The sequence below is a fragment of the Pseudopodoces humilis genome, chromosome 5 (genome assembly GCF_049639895.1).
Source record: "Pseudopodoces humilis isolate 2021_Gansu_Grassland_sample_001 chromosome 5, ASM4963989v1, whole genome shotgun sequence".
Lineage (NCBI taxonomy): Eukaryota > Metazoa > Chordata > Aves > Passeriformes > Paridae > Pseudopodoces > Pseudopodoces humilis.
This window is the reverse complement of record NC_142204.1, coordinates 14,491,830-14,512,543: the sequence shown is the minus strand read 5'-3', so window position 1 is coordinate 14,512,543 and position 20,714 is coordinate 14,491,830. Positions and strand designations below refer to the sequence as shown.

At 44.5% G+C, this 20,714-nt stretch overlaps 1 protein-coding gene across 2 annotated transcripts; it reads left to right on the top strand.

Moving 5' to 3' along the window:
• Nucleotides 1–10,594: 10,594 nt before the first annotated feature.
• Nucleotides 10,595–19,600, top strand: LOC102100093 (C-type lectin domain family 5 member A-like). Of its 2 annotated transcripts, XM_005531875.3 has the most exons (7): nt 10,595–10,732; nt 12,770–12,844; nt 13,385–13,471; nt 14,890–14,955; nt 15,830–15,972; nt 16,598–16,707; nt 17,260–19,600. In XM_005531875.3, exons 1-7 carry the CDS (start codon nt 10,651–10,653, stop codon nt 17,408–17,410), a joined length of 714 nt encoding a protein of 237 aa, XP_005531932.2. In that variant the 5' UTR covers nt 10,595–10,650; the 3' UTR covers nt 17,411–19,600. The 2 variants fall into 2 exon arrangements, with proteins under 2 accessions (XP_005531932.2, XP_014115940.1); XM_014260465.2 differs by lacking the exon at nt 13,385–13,471.
• Nucleotides 19,601–20,714: the final 1,114 nt, after the last annotated feature.

Genomic DNA, 20,714 nt, shown 5'->3' with positions numbered 1-20,714 from the left:
AGTTAATACTCTGAAAACCCCCCCCAGAAAAACCAAATTAATTTCTGTGATCCCTATGGCTTATGTGTTTAATTTAGGTATTTGGCTCCTCACTGCATTTGTAAAGCACCCATCTTATTACACATTTTACATTTACTGGAGCTTATAGCTAGAAATTCAGTTGAAAAGGAATAATGAGAAAATTGTCCTTTTAAAAGCAGCTGCTACTTTAGCAGTGACACTGCAGCAGCCCTAAGGGAAAGAGGTGTTCAGAGGTGTTTAGAGTCACCATAGCAGCAAACTCCCACAGGCTCTTTTGCAAAAGTAAAATCCAAAGGATATGGAAATGGTCCTCAAGCAGTTCCAGAGTTACAGGAGTAAACAAGCCACCTGACAGGTACAGCTGAATCACTTAATGGTAGAAGTCACCTCAGGGAAAATGGACTGCTATGATTGTCCCCTCAGCTTCAGGCAAATCCTGGGACTCCTGAGGAAACACCTGGAAAATGAGTGACCCAAGAAGAGCAATAGCCCATTATTGAGGGTAATTGAGCAGAGAATTACAAGGATATTTTGGCAGACAAATACCATCCTGCTGTGATGCAGAACATTCCTGACAATCAGACCAGCTTGCAATGCCGGAATTATTTGTACCTCTGGTTTCAGAGAGGCTCTTTTGGAGCTGAAGCCTCCTGGAGACTATAAAATGCTCCCAATCCCATTCTTCAGCAGAATGATGTGCTGGGAAAAATGGGTTCTGTTCTGCACCATGTTGTGGCACGGAACAGCACAGCCAGGGTGGGTGCACTGTAGAGTGTGGGCCTCATCATATTTCTTAGACCCTTGGAACAATAATTTACTAGTTTGGTGCAGTTGCTGGTCATTCTTCATCTGCCGTGTCACATTCCCTTCACTGCTTAGGCTGCCCCAAGTTAAAATATCGGATTCTCACAATTGTGTACTTGGTGTTTTGTCTGCTCTACCTCAAGGGCAAAATTTGGGGGCAATTATATTGAGGTATCTGTGACACCTGCAATGGATGTCACCCTAATGAAGGTGTAAACCTCATTTGATAAATGGGCTTCTGTGCTGGAGCTGTGTTTTCTTCACAATTAGTATGTTTCAGTAGCTCTCTATAGTAAGTATCATCATATTATTTCTCATCCCATATGCTGATGGGTTTTCCAAGGCATTCTGTGTTCCAGGAAAAGTGGCAAAGTCACCTGAGCCTGTAATTCAGTTTGATCATGCTTCTATACAGAAGGCAGATGGATGGTATTTCACTGGAGTTGCCATGAATTTGCTGTCTTCCTTTCCTTGCTGGCCTGCTGTTCTGCTTTAATTCCTGCAGTCTTTATAGTAATCTTCATCTTCAAAATCTTTCCTAATAAGGGTTCTTTTGGATAACTTGAATTTTTTTCCAGAGATGACAGAAATTAATATAAATTACTTAGCAGAAATATCTAGCCCTGAGATATCATCACTGCTTTCACATTCCTCTGCAGAAGCAAGTAGATCATCAGACACAAGTAGCATCCTCATTTCAGTGGAGGGTAGAAAGGAGATAATGAGAAAATTCTCTGTGTAAGAGGACAACCTACAAAATGCTGAGAAGAATCCTCTGACTCATGCTCAGCTTGAGCCACCCTCAGACTTTTCATGACGCAGACTCACAGAGAAAACAAGTACTGATAATTTGCTTCCTTGGAAAGCCCAGTCCATACATCATGTTTTGTTTCTCTATGTATTGCCATTTTTTAACCACATTTGCCAAGAAAATTGAGTGTCTGCTTTCTTGTCCATCTCTGCACGTTGGCCTGTCTCTCTGGTCCAGTGGAAGGTGTCCCTGCTCATGGCAGGAGGGTTGACATGAGATAATCTTTAAGGTCCCCTCCAACCCAAACCATTCTGATTTTATGATTCGGTCTTCCAGTTGTTGGGCATTTTTACAGCACAGATAAGTGATTTGGGGTGTAAGGCTGGGAGGGGTATCACAGTATGAAGAAGTTCTAGGAATCCACGTCACTGAGTTGAAGAGAATGTGCAGGACCAGCACTGTTGCAGCAGTGGATATTTGCAGGATGTCAGATACAAATCTTGAGGTAATCAAACTGTGAGGACACAAAGGCTCAGTCTGTCTCTTCTGTCAGAGACACTTCTGTCTCTGAAACCTCATTACAAAACTGTTGTCAATAACAACCTTTCTGGAATTGAATGCTTTCTGTATCATTACACTTCACCACTGCACTTGGGAGGCTGCATGGCTATCACCGCAATACATCAAACTCACAGTCATTGCAGAGCCCACATCGGTGGCCTTCAAAAGCAGAGACTCTCCTGATTACACCAGATCTACCATGCAAGGATTTACCAGCAGGCATCAATTTCTGCAGCTCTGGGTGTGCTTGTGCCCTCCTATTTGCTATGTGAGACAAGTAAAGCCAGTTTGTCAGCCTGGGAACTGCTTGTCTTTGACCCTCACTGTGCTTCCACTGCTCTGAGCTTTCAGGTGACAAATCTGTCCAGAAAATGGATATGTAGACACTGTTTATATCTGTTCCAAAATACCTTTAGCCATAACCTGGGATACCCCTGCCTTCAACAGTATTTTTGGCACCACTTTAAAACTTGAAAAGGGAAAGGGGGAAAAAAGAACTGCAGTCCTACAATTCCCCACTCTGTAAATATCCCTCACGTGCTGATGTATCTGGCCCTGCTAACGCACTTTGCAAATTACTTATTATAAAGAGAATCTCCACCTCTCTATCCTTGGGTTTTTTGGGCATCCAGGATTTTCAGCCTGTGAAGAAGGAAAGGGCTTTTCACAGCTGCAGTGGGACAACTCCTGCAACAGTACTACACAGCTCTGGATAAACAAGCCCAGAGCAGTGAAAGAGCTGAGAAATTACATTAAGCAAAAGTAAAGTCCTTTCACGAGGCAGCTTGTGAAAAAATCTCCCTTATGCCACCCCTCTTCCTTCAGGATTGCATGTATTACTCAACAAAGAGCTTTATATCTCCTCTGCTGCTTCCATATGATCCATAGGATTTGGAAGAAGTAGTCCTGCAGATGTGCGGCAAAAGGTGAGTCAGTTTGGCACCATCTTCCACAAGGGCTATAGTTTTTTGAAATAAAGAGAATCTGGGATGGATTCAGACATGGGAAATAGGACTCTCAAAGTAATGAGTAGCTGAATGTTTTAGCCTAGTTACAATAGGTTCAAGTTACCATTCTGTTAAATACCTATTTGGGCATCAGCCTTCAGACATTTTTAAACCAAATTTCTTTTTAAGTTGAATTTTTTGTTAACATTTGTCCTAAAAGAACAGAGGTGTCAATAACCTCACCAGAATGCAAATACTGTGAAATGCTACTGGCATTGCTTCACCTGGCTCTATATAGCAGGTTTCTGCTACTTCCTGCACTGCAGCAGGATGCGCTGGGGAGGTGTGGGGTGGAAGCCGGCTGTGAGTCAGGGATGTGTGTGCTGCCTGCAAAGGATTTCAGCAGTGGAACAATCAGGGCTGTTTTGAGAGTACTGGGCATAGCATTTTCCTTCTTCTTCACCTCCTGAGTTTGTTGCACGCCATCATAATCGCCAGAGAGAAAACTGGGGGAAACTTCACTGCTTTCCTCTCCTGTCTGTCTCTGTCTGTTGCCTGAGGCAGATACTCAGAGGTGCCATCACATCCTGTGGTTCTGACTCTCCTCTTTCTTTTCACACTTGGCTACTGTACGAGCATTTAGTTTTCTAAAGGAAGCAGATTTTATCTTCCTCCCTCTTCTCAGGTCATCTATAATTTTAAAATCTTCCTTGGCATGCTGCTCACTGCCAATCTGTGGTATCTTCCTGCTTCTGCACATCTCTCCCACGCCCCTCAGCAGTGCCGTGCAAACACCACCACATCCTGTTCCACCCCAGAGACCACGCAACTCCAATCCTTGTCACACAGCTAAACCCCTTCTCCTTGTAATTCCAGAAGAGTTGCACATTCCAGCAGCATCTCAGTTGCATCCTCCAATCTCACACTTTTCTCCATGTGAGGAAGGGATTTTCTGCCGAAAAGTGGAGAACAAGCCATAGTGAAAATTTCTCACACGGGCAGCTCTGCAAGATGCAGATTCCCTTGCCTTTTCCCCTCCCCAGTTCATGATTAATTCTGTCTTTGGTTCATATCCCAGAGGGGCCAAAGTGTCTCAGTTTTGATATCCCTGTGCTGTCCTAACCTTCAAATTCTCAGTTTGCATTCTTGTATCCCTCAGTCCTGGTTCCCCCCAAAAAAAGAGTCTTGCGGCTCTCTGGAGTGGACAGTACAAAAAATGTCAGCATTTGATTAGAGAACTGAAATAAGAAACCATAAATATACTTGCTGTCTAAAGCAGGACTGTCAACAACATGACCTGGGATTCAAGCAATCTGTATGCAATTCAGTCTTTTTAAACCCTCTCCCTGAGGATCAGATCAGGTAACTCGCCTTCTCCGTTGTTCATCTGTTCTTCCAATGCTTGCCCCAGAAAAATAATACAAATGCTTTTTCTACATTTTCCCTGCAAGTTAATAGGAATAAACGACCACATCCTCCAAAACCCACAGATGTGGGATAAGTTTTGTAGCGGATCATGCAACTGGGGAAATTGGAGATGATGGACAAGGCACTTCCTGGCAGAACTGGTCAAAAATCTGCTGAGAGTTTTTGTTTTTATGTCATTACACTGAAAGGTCTCAGGCAGCACAAGAGATGATGCACTTTTCTCCTTTGACTCACTCCCACCAAGGTATAGCACATGGAACAGAGGCATTTTTCTTATTCTACTCTTCCAGATTGCTGTCACAGGAGCCCTTTCCATGTGCCACAACAGTTTCCTCTGATAAGCCCACGGCATTAAGACTGAGCTTCTTTCCAAGAAATTTACCCATAACCATCCTGCCACAGTGGCATGATCAGGGCTCATTACAGAATCTACAACAGCAAGACAATTTTGTCAGAAGAGCCCCTTTTCCTTCGTGAGGAGAGCCAACATTCACCCACCCTGAGGAGTTCTGGGTAGGAGGTAAACATTTGGCTGCCTTGTTTTCGTCGTGTAGTACAAAACAGCTGTTAAAAATGTTAAAAGATGTATATGAGATGGCTTAGTACAGTTTCACTCAGGCAAGGTGCCAGGGCATGTTATGTAAAGCGTTGATCTTTCTTACATTTTAAATTGAATATAGATCAGTTGGGTTCCAGCCCTCCTTCCTGGCAACAGGCCCAGCCTCGGGCACTTCCATATAAACTGGTCGTCTCATAGCTGCCCAAGGTATCAGCAAGACTTAGAGGTACCAGAGACTGCAGAGATGATAGTGATGTTCTTTTCAGGAATCAAGAGAATGCTCTTCCTCTTGTTCCTCCCATGCTCTTGTTCTGGCCAGCTTGCATCTCTGCTGCTGAGTTTCCCCACCTTCCTGGATCCTTCCAGCATGTTCTACCTCCGCTGGCACTATAAGGAACAGGAGCTGATGGGGTTGAGCTGCACATCCACACAATTGGCTGGGTGGCACATGGAGAGCCCTCATGGAGAGCTGCCTGGATCTGACACTGTGTCAGGAGATGCCTACCGGAGTGGCAGCATCTGCTTCCCTGTAAGCTGAACAGATTTCCTCTTCAACCCCCTTTGCTAAGGGTCCCCCTTTGCTAATGCTCCAAGTATGTTGAAAAAAAAAGGTATATTGAAAGGCTAAGAGGATTGGGAAACTTCAGCCTGGAAAAACTTAGGGAATTGGGATTGTTCAGCCTGGAAAAGAGAAGGCTGTGGGGTGACCTCACTGTGGCCTTGCAATGCCTGAAGGGAACCCACAGGAAAGACGGAGAGAGACTCTTGACAAGCACCTGGAGCGATAGACAAGGGGGCAATGTCTTCACACCGACAGAGAGCAGGTTTAGATTGGATATGAGGAAGAAATTGTTCCTTGTGAGGGTGGTGAGGCCCTGGCACACTTAAGTATGTCAGGCATAGGAGAGGATATCCTTGGGAATTCTTGTTTTTTCCATTGTCAGGCAACCACTAAGGATAGACGCTTGATGTTAAAGCAGCTGGAGTTTAGAGAGGGAAAAATGCCACCAAGGCTGCTAAATAAAAACCAGGCTGCTGTTTTGTTTTGCTTTAATTACAAAAGAGAAACAGGCAGCTTAATTTTGTCCAGATACAGAGAAAAAAAACTGATGAACAGTGAAGTATTTGCCAGTTGCAGCAGTTTTACTTATTCAGCTGTTTCCAATTCCTCTTTCATACAAGAGTAAAATATATTTTGCACAAAATATTTTGCAATGTTATCTAAAAATGGGTAGACTTTGGAGGGAGTGAGGTAGGCAACCTTCCTTATTGTCATCAGCTGGTTGCAAAATGATTCTTGTCATAACCACTTTTTAAATATTTTTTGGATTGTGACCCAGATGGGGACCTTTTGGCTGTGAGTCACTGCAGGAAAAAATAGAAGAAACACTTGTTCTTATTTGTTCAATAATGATTTTTAAAAAGGGTTTGGGGATAAACCCAAAGCATTTAATTTCTCCTAAAAGAACATCCTGAAAGGAAAAATTGAAATATTTGATTTCCAAAGTATTAAACATTTCATTATTTTCAGAAAATATATTTAATGTTAACAATGATATTTTCCTTCTTGATAGTGGAAAGTCTTTGTTTATATTAGAAAATCATTTTGGTCCCAAAAAGTTACCGTTTTTTTTCAAATCTTTTATGTATCAGAAAATATCTCCCAATTAATTTAGGTCTGGATACAGTAAGCACGCACATGAAATCCAGACAAATCCACATCTGCTCAGTTGTCAAACACATCTACTGACCCCAAGGAACAGACAGTTTGAGGGAAAGACATCCTAGTTACTGTAAGTGGAATTAAGTGAGGTTTTCTATTTGAAATCTTCCTTCTAAGCCTCTCTCACATCCTTGGTTTTTAATTTTCCTTTTTACTACAACCAAAAAGTCATTATCTGAGTATTGTCAAGGGGTGAAAAACCAGCCCAAAGGTTTACTTTCACAAAGGAAAACACTTGTTTTTCCAAGTGTTTACTACATTCTCCATTCATAATGTATATTTAATTTAAAATATTTTATCTATTTCACAGTAGCTGATTTGCAGACTATTTATCTTTGAATTTGGACCTTGTAATGACATCTTTACCAAATCTGTTCTCTTGATGAGGTACAGAGACCCATTCAACTCAAGTGATCTCAGAAGATTCTTCACCTCTGACCTGAGGCTGCACAATGTAAGTACTGGACAAGAGCCTGGTATGTTAAAAATCTCCCCTCCTCCTGTCTTTCTTGATCATGGCCACACTGAGTTTGTGATTGCACAGGCCAAAAGATGGACATGACTGGTCTTGGAAACATGGAAATAAAGCTGGCAAGAGTAGTAGGAGTGAAGTGGGAGTGTGAAGGGTTATTTGTTAGGAAAATGCTGTCAGATGTTGCCCATGCCCTTAGCTAGAGTTTAGGAAGCCAAATTCATTAGGTGCTAATGAATTGCAACAGAATTATTAACACAGACATCTCATTATTAACACAGACATACAGGGCCATTGTCCCACCCATACAGGCCCACATAAATTAATTTACTGAAGATATTACCACTCCCCATCATAGTTTTGTGGGAAATACACAATACCACAGAGAAATAATAAGTATACATTTAAATGCTGAAAAGTGTGGCTGAGTGCTCAGAAATACAATACAAACTACCCTGTGTGCTATCTCCAGTATTAAGTTATGCAGCATCTCAGTATCACATGAAAGGGTTTGCAAGGGGAGATGGAGCCCCCTTTTAACTTCCCCTCCATGGTATTTGCACCATGCTTGTCAAATTGAGTTCAAAAGCACCAACTCAGTGGGGTGTTGCACCTTCCTTCTTCAAACAGCACCGGCCCACACAGTCAGCACTCCCTCAAGATGCAGCAGAACCTGCTGATCAGCGTAGGCAATATTCCACAGGAAAGAGGGGCACTATTTTTATGGCAAAATTTGTGGGATTGGGGCTATCATGTGCTTGTCACTCCAGAAAAACAGCAGTGAAAACCAAAAAAGTTGATTGAACTCAATGGATGTTTCCTACACTCTGTGTTACAATTGGCAAATTAGTAATGCAATTCCCTAATAGAAAAAAAATTCTGAATGAAAAATGAATTAAGGCTTGGTGGAGCTGAAAAATCACAGAATACTTTGGATTGCCCAGAGAAGCTGTGGATTCCTCATGCCTGGAAGTGTCCAAGGCCAGGTTGGATGTGGCTCTGAGCAAACTGAGATAGTGGAAGGTGTCCCTACCCATGGCAGGGGGTTGGAACAAGATGATCTTTAAGATTCTTTCCAACCCATTCCACCTTTCTGGAGATGTGGAACGGCTTCCAACTGACTTTGTTGTGACAGTAGCCCAGCTTTTATACTCTTAAACAAACAAGCTGACGTAATTTCTAGTTTCATTCTTCTGTTAGATTTCTCTCAAAGCCTGGCCAGGGCTCAAGGGTGAACCAAGGGAGTTGTCTTTGATTGTGTACCCCTCTAATTAGGCCAGTTGTGGCCTTATCCGGTTTCTGGATATGCAAAGTAAACACTTGTTTTGCCAATAAACAAACACATACAACAATACTTCATTCATAATTTAATATATCTATCTCTATTGCTATATCTATATCCATATCTATGTCTATATCCACATATAAATAACATTTGGCTGGAAGGTTCATTTAGAGGCAACTTTGGCTCAATGTCTGTTGTTCTGAGACTGTTTGTCTCAGTCAGGGTCTGTTGTTCAGGCCCCAGTACTTCATCTGCCTGTCACAGAATTTCTGGACACGTCTCCCTGTCAGGTCTGAGGGCCACTGCAAACCTTCATTTGACCGCAGTACAAACTTCTGAGTCATCAACTACCACAGAAACTGCTTCACTTCCTCCTCTTTCTCTCACACAGTTGGTGATTGCTTGGCTTTTCTGGGCCTCTGATTATGGGACATGAGGCACAGAATACCAGAACACATCCCTGGCCCTTTGAAGAAACCTCTGCCATTACCACTGGCAGCAGAGGGTGTTCCACATCTGATGGCTCTGAGAGAATACTTCCGTAATAGAAAATTGTCTTTCTGTAGAAGAAAAAGGTTCAATCAGAATTGATATTTATTTTATTAACAATAATCACTCAACTTTTTCCTATAGTTTGTTCTAAATCAGAAAAGCAATGTCTTATAGTTCTGTAAAGACAGAAATACAGTAATCATAGAATTATGGAATGGTTGGGGTTGGAAGGGACCTTAAGATGCTCTCATTCCTCCTTTCCTGCCATGGGCAGGGACACCTTCCACTACCCCAGGTTGCTCAGAGCCCTCTCCAACCTGACCTTGGACACTTCCAGGGATGGGGCACCTACAGCCTCTCTGGGCAACCTGTGCCAGGGCCTCAGCACCCTCACAGGGAGGAATTTCTTCCTAATATCCAATTTAAACCTCCTCTCTGTCACTGTGAAGCCATTGCCTCTTGCTGGTCACCCCAGACCCTTGTCAAGAGTCTCTCTCCTTCTTTCTTATAGCACTAGAAGCATCTTTCTTCAGTCACTGGAAGGCCACAATGAGGTCACCCCAAAGCTTCTCTTGTCCAGGTTGAAAAATTCTCTGACTTTCATCATGGCAGAGGTGCTCCAGCTTCTCAACTCAACTCAACTCAACTTTGTTGAGTCATGTGGACTCTCTCCAACAGCTCCATGTCCTTCCTGTGCTGGGACTCCAGAGAGAAAAGAGGCCACCCCTCAGCCTCCTTTTCTCCAGACTGGAAAAAACATGAAATCCTCAGCTGCTCTGCACAGGACATTCCTTCCAACCCTTCCACCAACTTTGTTCTCTTCCTCTGATCCTCCATTCAAGGACCTTCACACCCTTCTTAAATTCTAGGGCCCTGGGCTGGTTCTGGCTGGGATAGAGTTAATTTCCTTCACAGCAACTGGTATGGGCTACGTTTTGGATTTGTGCTGGAACAGTGTTGAGAACGGGGATTGCTGAGAAGAGATTAAACAGAGTAGGAGTCCTCAGTTTGTCATCCCACCCCACCACTGAGGGGGCTGAGGGTGCACAAGGAGTTGAGAGGGGACACAGCTGACCCCAACTGCCCAGAGGCATACAACAAACCTGGAAAGCCAAGGAATTGTTTTGTTTAGGCTGCACTATTCCAGCTGCTGCCTTTGCATATTAAGTACCTTTTGCACTTCCCAAAACAGGCTGGACCAATCCCCCTTTCTGAATCTCCATTTGCCCCCAGGATTCCCTTGTAGAGAAGCAGTCTGTGAGCTGCACAGAGCCCACAGTGCTCAGGACACAGCAGGGCAAAGTGTTTTGCGTGTGGGTGTATGAAGCTTCAGGAACTTAAGACACTTCAATGCCAGAACCACTTCCCAGCACAGGTGACCTCAGAGCAGCCATAAACTTATATTTCCTCATGTTACTGACATAGAACCCTGTGCCATCAAAAGATTAAGCAGAAATAGACTTTTCATCAGAAGTTTATGCATGACTGGAAGAGTCAAGAACTTCCTCCTGAAGTTTAAAAAGGGGAGGGATCTCTGAGTTGTACCCAGCCTAGAGGATCACTCTCAGAACAGCTGAGGGAGGGAAAAAGGAGAAGTAGGAACAAGAATGGCAGAAAATGTCCTCTATGCTGACTTGAACTTGCCTCAATCAACCAGACCCAGAACCCTGACGGTCCCTGATGTCCAAGGTAGGTCCAGTGCTGAGCACTCAGCTTTTTTTTGCATTCTCCAGTCTCTCTCCTGCATATATTGAGAGAGTTCCTTGGAGTACCAAAGTCTCAAAGAGCACAAGGAAAACATGAGGGCAAGTGCTGGAAAACTGCAGATGGAGTGTCCAGGGAGGATTGTTTATATTTACAAAGGCCAGTTGTTAAAAGATCTACTTTTCTCTTGCTAAGGTGCAAGTGTGAGGGAGCATCTCTGGTGTGATATTCAGAGTAGTTTTTTATCCATTTGGAAGACCATTCCAGAGCTGAACATCCACTATTCCTGCCCTAGGCTTGTTGTCCCCCAGCAGACAGGGATTCCTGCAGCAAACTGCTCAGGATGGAGTGGCTGCTGTTGCTGGTGTTTGCAGCAGTCTCCTGCACAGCTGTTCCTGCTCCCTGAGCACAGCAGGCATTGCCTGGGGGCTTCTCTTCCTGCTCTGGCTGTACAAACTGCTTGTTTAATGCACAACTGTAAATGTTTCATGGACAGGTTTAGTCTGATTTAGGATCAAAGACTGAAAAACTCTAACCTATGATTTATCTTTAATGAGTTTAAAATTTTTACATAAATTTTATGTAAAATTTAACATCTTTTTTGCAACATCTGCATAAAAGTACATCCTAAAAAATATGACTTCATACAGTTTGTCTCTGTATTTAATTTTCTTTTTTCTTTCCTTCCTTTCTAACCCTCCTTTCACTCTGACAGAAATTATTTCTTGACATCCAGTGTTTGTCTTTTGCACAAAGGGTGGACCCTCTGCATCTATTTTCAGATGGGTGGAGTTAACACCCCAGGAAACAGGGTTTTACTACCCCTTTCAACACATTAATTCAGGGTTCAATTGCCCACAATAGATGCCACCTCATTACAAGTTCCATTTTCTTTATAATTTAACCCATGTGGTCCTATTCAAAATTTTGATAGATTTCTAGTAACATTTTTATGTTTTTCTGCTTGTGCCTTTTGGGGAAATCCCTACCAGCTCTTCTGTTTAAAGAAGAACTTCTTCACTGAGTTTATGTACAAGATTTCCCAGATATTGTCTCCATCTTCTGGAAAGAGCTCAAAACCCTGGCTTCTGTCTTAGCTCTGTACAGTGATAAAACCCAGGAGGCTCAGTGTTGTGTATCACGATGACTTTGAGAGCTTCATAACATTGCAACATCTATTTTTTTTTACTTTCTACCCACTTTTTATCTCCCTCTGATCTTTCTTTCCTCTCCATATGTTTTCTTTCCTGCTGGTTTGTATTTATTACCTGCAGATGATAGAAAAGATTTCACTATTCTCCATGTTATCTTGTTAATTTTGATAAGATCTCAAGCCCCTCCAAATTTAGCACAATCTGCAGTTTTCAGGCTTTGATGTTTTAGTCATTCTCACCATTCCTGTCTGGATGAACAACCTTAGGCCACCTTTGGCACTTTCCTCCCCTTTTGTCAAGGTTGACCATGTGGGTGTGTGCCCCTGTCCCCTCTGATATTGTCTGCCTTGAAGAGAAACCAGATCTGTTCCTGCCCATAGCAAGTGCTCCAAGGGTGAAAGTGTCATCATGGAACATGGACTCACAATATCCTGAGCTGGAAGGGATCCACAAGGATCATCCAGTCCAACTCCTGGCCCTGCACAGACACCCCAACAATCCCACCCTGTGCATTTCTGAGAGCTCTGTCCAAACTCTCCTGGAGCTCTGGCAGCCTTGGGGCTGTGACCATTTCCTGGGAGCCTGTTCAGTGCCCCAGCACCCTCTGGGGGAAGAACCTTTCCCTGATATCCAACCTGACCCTGTCCTGATACAGCTCCAGCTGTATCCCTTGGGTCCTGTCCCTGGCCAGCACAGAGCATCAGCACAGATCAGTGCCTATAATGGAGAAAAATATAATTTGTGCATAGTTAGCCACAGTCACATCAACCAGTTGCTGTCCTGTGTTCAGCATTTCTCACAATTTCAGTCATTTTTGTTTAATTTAAGTTGATTCACAGCTCTCTCTGTGCTCTGTTCTTATTCCCAGACTCAGATTGTACCTACGCAGAAGTTAAAGTAAAATCCCAAGACACAAATGCTGCAGCAGACTGCAAATCATCTGGTGAGTTTAACTGTCTGATAAAGTGATGGGAATTTAAACAAGAAGGGGAGAGGGGCTGGTTCTGATGCCCCAAACATGCAGTGACACAAAACCATGAGGACACAATTATCTGCTTTCCACACTCAGAGCAGGGGCAGCTGAGGCGTTGCATTCTGTGCCCCTAAACACTTGTTGGCTTTCCCTGGCAAAGGAATAGAAGGGTAAGATGGGCCATACACAGCCACCCCCGAGCCCCGGCTCCTGCCCCCAGCAGCAGTGAAAAGTGAATAAAGGAGATGAGGAAGCAGAGGGTGACCACTGATTGCTAGGACTCTCCTCCTTTTCACCTCTCCTCAAACCCACTGCAAGTTGGGATCTATTCAGTTCCCTGAGCACAGGTGACCAGAGCTAGTGGGGAAGCACTGGGACATTCAGCCTGGCTCCAGCTTGCAGATCTGGAAGGCCCCAGATTCCCAGTGTGGGCCTGAAAAGGGCACCTTGGAATGCAGGGGAAAGTTGCTTCTGTCCAGCTGGTCCCCTAATCTTTATTTCTCTCTGTAGGTAAAAGCTATTGTTCCAGAAAACATGTTGCTATATTGGTGGTGATAATCCTCATACTGGTCCTGGCAGTATATTTAATAATCGCATGTAAGTTCTTTTGTTAGTCATAACAGCAATTAATTTGTGTCTCTCTCCCACTGACTGATGTTCAGGCCATGACATATAAATCCAGTGGGAATAGAAGTTTGCTTTGAAGGCAAAGGACAGCAGTTTTTTGCCAACCATGTGAAAGGAAATCTGTAAGAGTCAGGTGGTTTGAAAGATTAAAATTCCAACAGATGGAAAAGCCAAAATCCAAATGAAAAACTGATAACACTCAAATGACAAAGAATTTATTATAGAAATGTTTTGAAGAAACAAGTTAAGATTTGATAATGCTTACCAGTAATATCATTGCTAACTGTGAGAATCCCACAAGGTGGTGAGGTTGTATCATGAGACCAAGATGTCCATAAAACAAAAAATCTTAAAATAATTATGAATTAAAGTTCATTTGAAGGAGGCAAATAAACCACATCTTAAAGGAGTTTGCTTAAGATCATAACATATTTTGAGCTACATAAAAAGATAAATAATATTTTGGACCAAAAAAAAAATCTTACTTACATCAGAAAAAAAATTAATAGATCCATTTGGTATTTCCTTGTTTTCAAAGAACCATTTTTAAATTTCAGATGGTTTTGCTTGTTTCATTCCATCCTTTCACAGCTGAGAAAGCTTGAGAAGCTTCCACAACCAATCGCTCTCAAGTCCCAGAGTTTGCCACTAGCTCAGAGATGCACATGGGGAAGACATGGCAAAGCCTTTGATCCTTGGAACTTAAAAAATAGGGCTAGGGGAGGCAATTTATTCTTGTTTTTCAAGGCAAAGAGTTCAGGATTGATATGTGACAGTGCCCTGATATTTATAAAATGTCAAACAGCAAAGGGTGAGGCAAATTAAAAACAAATAATAAACCAACAGAAAATAAAAAAGTGTAATTTGCATTTAATGCAGCTTTAAGTCTAACATGGAAAGAGGAGTCCTTAGACTTAGATCCAGCACTGGCTTTAGTTATAGTTCCTTTGTGAGGCTCAGTACTGGCTCAGAACAGCTACAGACCTGAAAAAATACTCCTAAGAAACTTGAGATCTAGATCAAACTCAAGAAATGAAATCAAAGTAGTTTATAAGTTCAAGAGCACAGATGTTTCACTTGTGCTCCAAATAAAAACTGTTGCATTTTGAGTTTATTCTAAGTTTTAGTCTTTTATTTATTTTCCATAGGGTCTTGTAGGGTTATGCCAGCTACACTGTTATTAAGATATAAGTTATTTAAATGAACTAAAGTGTTGCCTTTTGCTTAGTGGAACCTGACCTGACCATTTTATGATCTTTTATAGTAGAATCATGAGCAAAGAGACAGAATCTGAATTCTGTGTTGGGTGATGGGGGGAGTCAGAGAGCTCCAGCAGAGCTCTGACAGTGGTCATTCCTTGCAAGCAGAAACTGTGTTCTTACTTCCAGATGGTCCAACTGCAAGCAGCCAAAACAGCTCAACAACCTTGTCCCACATCCCCGAAGAGGAATTAGGTAGGCAATCTTCTGTCATTCCAAAGGGAGTTGCCAGAAGCCTGTTGGATTGAATGCTAAGGAGGACAGAAAGGGGGCTGTGTCAGCATTTTGTTCAGAAGGAAAACAACCCCTCTGCCATGTCAGGGATACAAACCTTACCCTGAACACTCCCAGGATGAGCTTTGGAGCCCATGGAGGGTTTGCATTTGCACCTCCTTTGGAACCAGTGCTGAGCCAGTTCTGGATTCCTGTTCCACAGGAAAGAACTGATGCCTCTCTGCTGCCAGAGCAGAGCAGTCTGAGGCAGGGAAGGGACAGGAACCTCTGGTACCCCAGCCCTGCAGGGAGCAGGATGGACAATGTGCTTCTGTTGCTTTCTCAAGGCCCCTCCATTGCCAGCCTTTGACCTCAGTGTAATTCCATGCTGCTCTTTAGGAGCTGCTGGATCCCCAATCAAAGTGTCTCCTGCAGGCCCTGTCTCCCTGAATCCCAGCTCCCCCCCCAGATCCTCCCACTGCCCTGCCTGGCAATGCACACAAATGTTGGTGCTTTCAGTAGCACCTCTGCTGCCCAATTCTGCATCAGGCAAAACAGACTTCAGGAATCTGAGAGCTGCTTCTGTGCCCTGAGCATTTCTCTGTATGTCCTGATCAAAGATGGGAAAGGCTGGATAATGTTTGCCGTGCTGCTCCATGTCTGGCTCTTGCCTGGTGATTCTGGGCTGATATCAGCTCCAGAGGCTGTGGGGGATCCGTGATGACAATTGACAATTCCCAGCAGGAGCACATGGGGATTTCTGTGGCTGGAATTTCCTCTCTGACCTCTCTTTCATCGTGGCATCCTTTGGTCAGCATGAGCATGGATTTTCCACACCTCTTCTTCCCTTCTGCAGGGTGCCCCCCACTATGGAGAAAACATTGGAGAAAATGCTACTTCTTTTCTTCAGAGAATAAAGAGAAGGACTGGGAAGCCTCCCGTGGAGAATGCATTACCATGGAGTCAGACCTGGTGGTCATTGACAGCAGGGAAGAGATGGTGAGCTCCAACTCCTGGGGCAGCTGCTCAGAGGCGGGAGCTGCCTGGCCAAGGGCTGAGCAGTGACATTTGTGCCAGCTCCTGTCACATGTCCTTGGGCTCTGGGACGTGCTGCCAGCCATGGACACCCCAGCCCAGGCAGTGGGAGCAAAGCTCTGCACAGGGAGAGGTCTCCTGGGGCTTGGAGTCCTGCCCCTGGAAGCTTCTGTGCCCAGGCCTGATGCCCTGGTAAGAAGCAAACTCCCTGCCCAGCTGGCTGGGGTTTTACAGGGATTTAGCACACAGGCCATGGAGATTGAACAGACACTTTATGAGATCCATGGCTGTGACAAAACCTGAAAAGGCTTTGCCACCCCCAGCAGAAGGGAAAAGTGTCCCCAGGTATCAAGTCACGGCTATTAAACTTCAAACTACACCTATAATAGCACCACAGGTGTATTATTGCATTTGTTATATTCATAAGGGGCCTCCAAAATGGAGAAACTCATCCTCTGGAGCTGTGGGAAGAGGTGCTGTGGCTGGAGGCATACTGCACTCTCTGTGCTGGCTATTTAACACTGAGACTTGTGCCTCTGGTGAAGAAAATGTCATTTTCATGTGTTCCCATTGTTGGCTTCCTTTCCAGAGTTACCTTCTCTCAGTATCAAAATATGACTACTACTTACTTGGTCTCAAATACTTTGAAAAGAAGAAGGAGTGGAAGTGGATCAACGACATGAAACATGACCCAGCCATGTGAGTTCAATCCAGCAAGTCCCTGCCATGCAATGTCTGGGAACAGGAAAATCCCAAAGCCAGAGCAAAGGGCAGGGAGTGCAAGGGAGATCAGGAACTGTAGCTGAGGGGAACCTGATTCCTTGAGATCCAGATGCTTCAGCACATGCCTGTGCCAAGGGAAGGGAGCCTTTCAGTGCCAGGGAGCACAGGCCTGTCCCATCAGGGTGGCAGGAGGGGACACAGCTGTATTTCTTCTGGCAAAGGAAGAATCTGACTGGATGCAGTTTCCTGGGGGAAGGAAGGAGACAGGAGGCAGGGACAAGAGAGAGGGTGATGTCAGCACCATTGGTTGGAGGGGACCAAAGCAGGGGAAGGTCTGGATGGGAAAGCACTGCCCAGAAATTCTTGTGGAGATGTGGGGAACAAAAATGAGGAATAGGAGGGAGATTCCAGCAAGGCAGTTCCTGATCCCAGTGACAGTAACACAGCTTAGCAGCCAGGCCAGGTGCCACTCTGCCTTTCTCTGCATGTCAGGAATGTAATCAAATTTGACTTTTTCCCCCTGTTTAGGTTCAATATAACCAGACATTTTAGCGACTATGAATGCACAACCATTGGATTTGGTGAAGTAGGAACTGCACCTTGTGGTGGATCCCAAACAACACGAAATATGTGTGAAAAAGATGCGACAATTTTAAAAAGACATCAGAAAGAGAGCTAAAAACAAGAGGTCCAGGCTATGTTATCCCCAGCTTCCTGTAGGAAATGTGGATGGGATGTGACTCATTTCTCTTTAGCTACCCAATCTCTTCTCCCAGGGACTCCTGCAGCCTCCCTTGAGACTCGTGGCTGAGCTCAGCCCACCCTTTTTTCTTTGATGGTGTCTGAGCTTGGATGGATCCCCTCTGGAAGAGCTGGCACTGGAGCACAGGAGGGGTCTGGGACTGTCTGGTGCCAGAGGTGGCACTTCCAGGCAGACACTGCCAGAGGAAAGGAGTCCAGGCTGGGGACAGGGGTGATCCCAAACAGATCCTGACTTTGCAAGTCACATCCATCCACAGCCCTGCCTGGGCACAAGGAGACCCTTCCCCACCTGGCCACAGCCTGGTCTTGCCTCCAGCCACAGGCGAAGGGCAGCACAGATTTTTGGCTGGGATCCGACAGGGAAGGGCAACCCCTCTCCTTGCCAGGTCCCATGGCCAGGATGGACAGAATAAAGTCAGGTGTGGGTGTGGATAAACCTTCCCTTGTCCCAGACTGTCTGTTCCATGGCATCCCAGAGCCTGTGAGGCAAATGGGAATCAGCACAAGGGAAAGGATCCTACAGCAGCACAGCTCTGGGCATAAAATCAGCCCCATTCCTGTGTAAGGAAGGGAAGGAGTGTCAGATTTAGGATCTGCTGAGGAAGGGCACAGGAAGGAGGCCAGCAGAGACCAGCAAGGCCTGAAGAACAGGGTCCCAACAGAGGCTGAACTGGGCAAAAAACAGAACAATGAAACCCACAGTGACCTGTGAAGGAGCTGGTGAGAAGTATGAGAGTGACCTGCAGGGAGTGGCAACACCATGCTCTGCCCTCTTTTCCTTGGGGATTGATCACAGGTGGAAATGATGCCTGAGGGCTTTTCCTGCTCAGAAAAGTTCAAGCCAACACAGAAACAGGTGGTACCAGGATGTCATGGAGTTACTTTACCTTTAAGAAAGTTTAAGTTGCTGGGATCTGCCTGGCGTCTTTTCTCCTGACCAATTATCGGTCATTGCTGAGAATTGACAGCAGTTTAGGCCATTGAAAAGTGGGATCAACTTGTGAACCCTACCTTAAAGTGTAAAACCAGAGCTCTCTTGGTTCTCTTTGTTTCCTGGCTGGGAAGGGTGGCAGAGCTCCAGGCCTCCCGTTCCCTGCCCAGGCCATGCGGCCGGGCGGGGACTGGGCTGGGCTCAGCGTCTCCCGGCCGGGGGATGCGGGTCCTGTGGAGGGGGTTTTCTCCGGCCGGGCCGAGCCGAGCCGATCTCTGGCTCGGCTGCAGGTTTTTTGCTGTAACTAAATTCACTAGAAACTGCTGAGTGAAGAAGGAGAGGGGCTCTGGGCCTGCAGCGGGCTGGGTGTGGCGCCTACACTCTCCAGAGCAGCCATGAGGAACTTTCCATCGCAGACGGCTCCAGCTCCTGCACCGGCCGAGGCCACAGAACTACCTACAACAGCCTGGGCAAGATTTTAACTCTTTCATTACCCAGATGAGACTTGCGGATTAATCTTTTTATCCAGACAGAGAAAAGAGAGTGATCAACATGAAAAGAGACTTTATAAACTACCAGTGACAGGAAAGAAAAGAAGCTTCAGAAAAGGTAGAGAATTAAGAAGATGCTTTAATTAAGCTGAAATATCTTTCTGTTAAAACTATGGAAATGGACAATAAGGTCTTGAAAACACTCCTTTAATTTATGACAGTATATAGGGAGGAATAGAGTGTTCAAAGTGTAAATTTTGAGTAAAAAGTAGAGTAATTATGGTACAGTGAAGTGCTGGAAGATTTGAAGCCTTGAGAGGCAATGAGAAAACTGTTTTCTGGTGAAGCTCACGGAAACAGATGAAGAAGACTTTTTGCCTTTGAATAACTTATCCTCAAAAATCCCATCTCTAGACTCATGGCCCATACACACTTCAGAGTGATGTGAAAAATGGGAGGAGTGGGCTCTAATAACAGCAGCTCTGGGCAGCTAACATTAGAGCAATGGAAAACTATAACAAAAATAGTTTTTCTTGTGAGAAACTCCATAAATTAACAGGAAGAAACTTCTGTTTCTCTACAAAGACTGGTGAAAAGACTGTAGCAAGAATTGGGACTGTTTTAACCATCAAAGTTCCAAAGGTTTTGTCTCTTTTGTCATGTGAACAAGGGAATAGTGGGTAGACAGGGGATGAAAAGGTTTTTCTGGAAGTTTATTCTGGTGTTCTTATTGTAGTTTGTCAATAAACTTTCTTTTTTTTCCCTTTTAAGTTTTATGCCTGTTTTGCTCTTGTTCTAATCCATATCTCACAGCAAGAAATAAGTAATTTTCTTAGTTATTGGTTTAAAACCACGACACAGGAAAACAGAGCTGTGATGAGTAAACAGGGAATGCCACCAGAGCTCTGCCCATGTGCTTCAGTGGCTCTTGGGACCCTGTCTGACTCCAAGAATTATCCTTCTTACTGCGTCCTTTCAGGCAATATCATTCCTCCTTTATTGGTGCCTTTCATGGCTCTCTCCTTCAGCTGCAGGATGGAAAAAGCTCTGTGAAGTCCTTGAGGAAGTGACACTGATGGCCTGGTTTGTCACTGAGAAAAAAATTGCTCAGTCAAAAAATCTATACACAACATGTTGTGGCCATTGCAAGGGAAAATTGAATCCTGCAGGTGAAACTGTCTCTTTCTAAATAGAAAGCACATTTTGACATCCCTCACACCAGCCGTACTCACAAACTGCTCTCATCAAGATGCTTTGGAAACATTTGCAGTTCTTTACCTGACTTTCAATCCACAAAGAACAGAGTTAGAACACAGAGCTGTAGCAGAACAATCTCAGTCTCAGACCCCAGGATCTGCACTGTTATTCCAAAAGAAAGCTGAGCTGAAGGAGCTCTTTGCTTGTATTCACTTTACTGGAGAGGGTGGGAGAGCATTCTACATTGTGTTATAGATTTCTGCCCTTCTATTTTCATATTCCAGCTGCTGGAATGTACCCCCTTGGATCAAGTGGGCTCTCCTGAAGGGCCAGGGAAAAGCCTCTTCCCTGGGATCCACTGGCCCTCAGCTGGAGCTTTCAGCAGGCAGCAGAGGCAGGGGCTGTGCACCAGAGGGGTGGGAAGGGGAAGCCACCCTGGGGCCACTGCAGAACTGCACAAACCCCATCAAACCCAAAAAGCCACAGGAAGACTCAGGACTCAGGAGCAACTACGGCTTGCAAGGAAATCCCCAAGGGCAGAAGTTCAACTGAAAGTGCTTTGTTTCCTCTGCCTCTTGTGTTGTTCTTGTTCACAGTTCTCT

Excerpts from the sequence above, each read along its gene's own strand:
- LOC102100093 (XM_005531875.3), top strand. The coding sequence starts at position 10,651 with ATGGCAGAAAATGTCCTCTATGCTGACTTGAACTTGCCTCAATCAACC. Across the intron at positions 10,733-12,769 it reads GACGGTCCCTGATGTCCAAG|ACTCAGATTGTACCTACGCA; the intron begins GTAGGTCCAGTG and ends TCTTATTCCCAG. Across the intron at positions 13,472-14,889 it reads AGTATATTTAATAATCGCAT|ATGGTCCAACTGCAAGCAGC; the intron begins GTAAGTTCTTTT and ends TCTTACTTCCAG.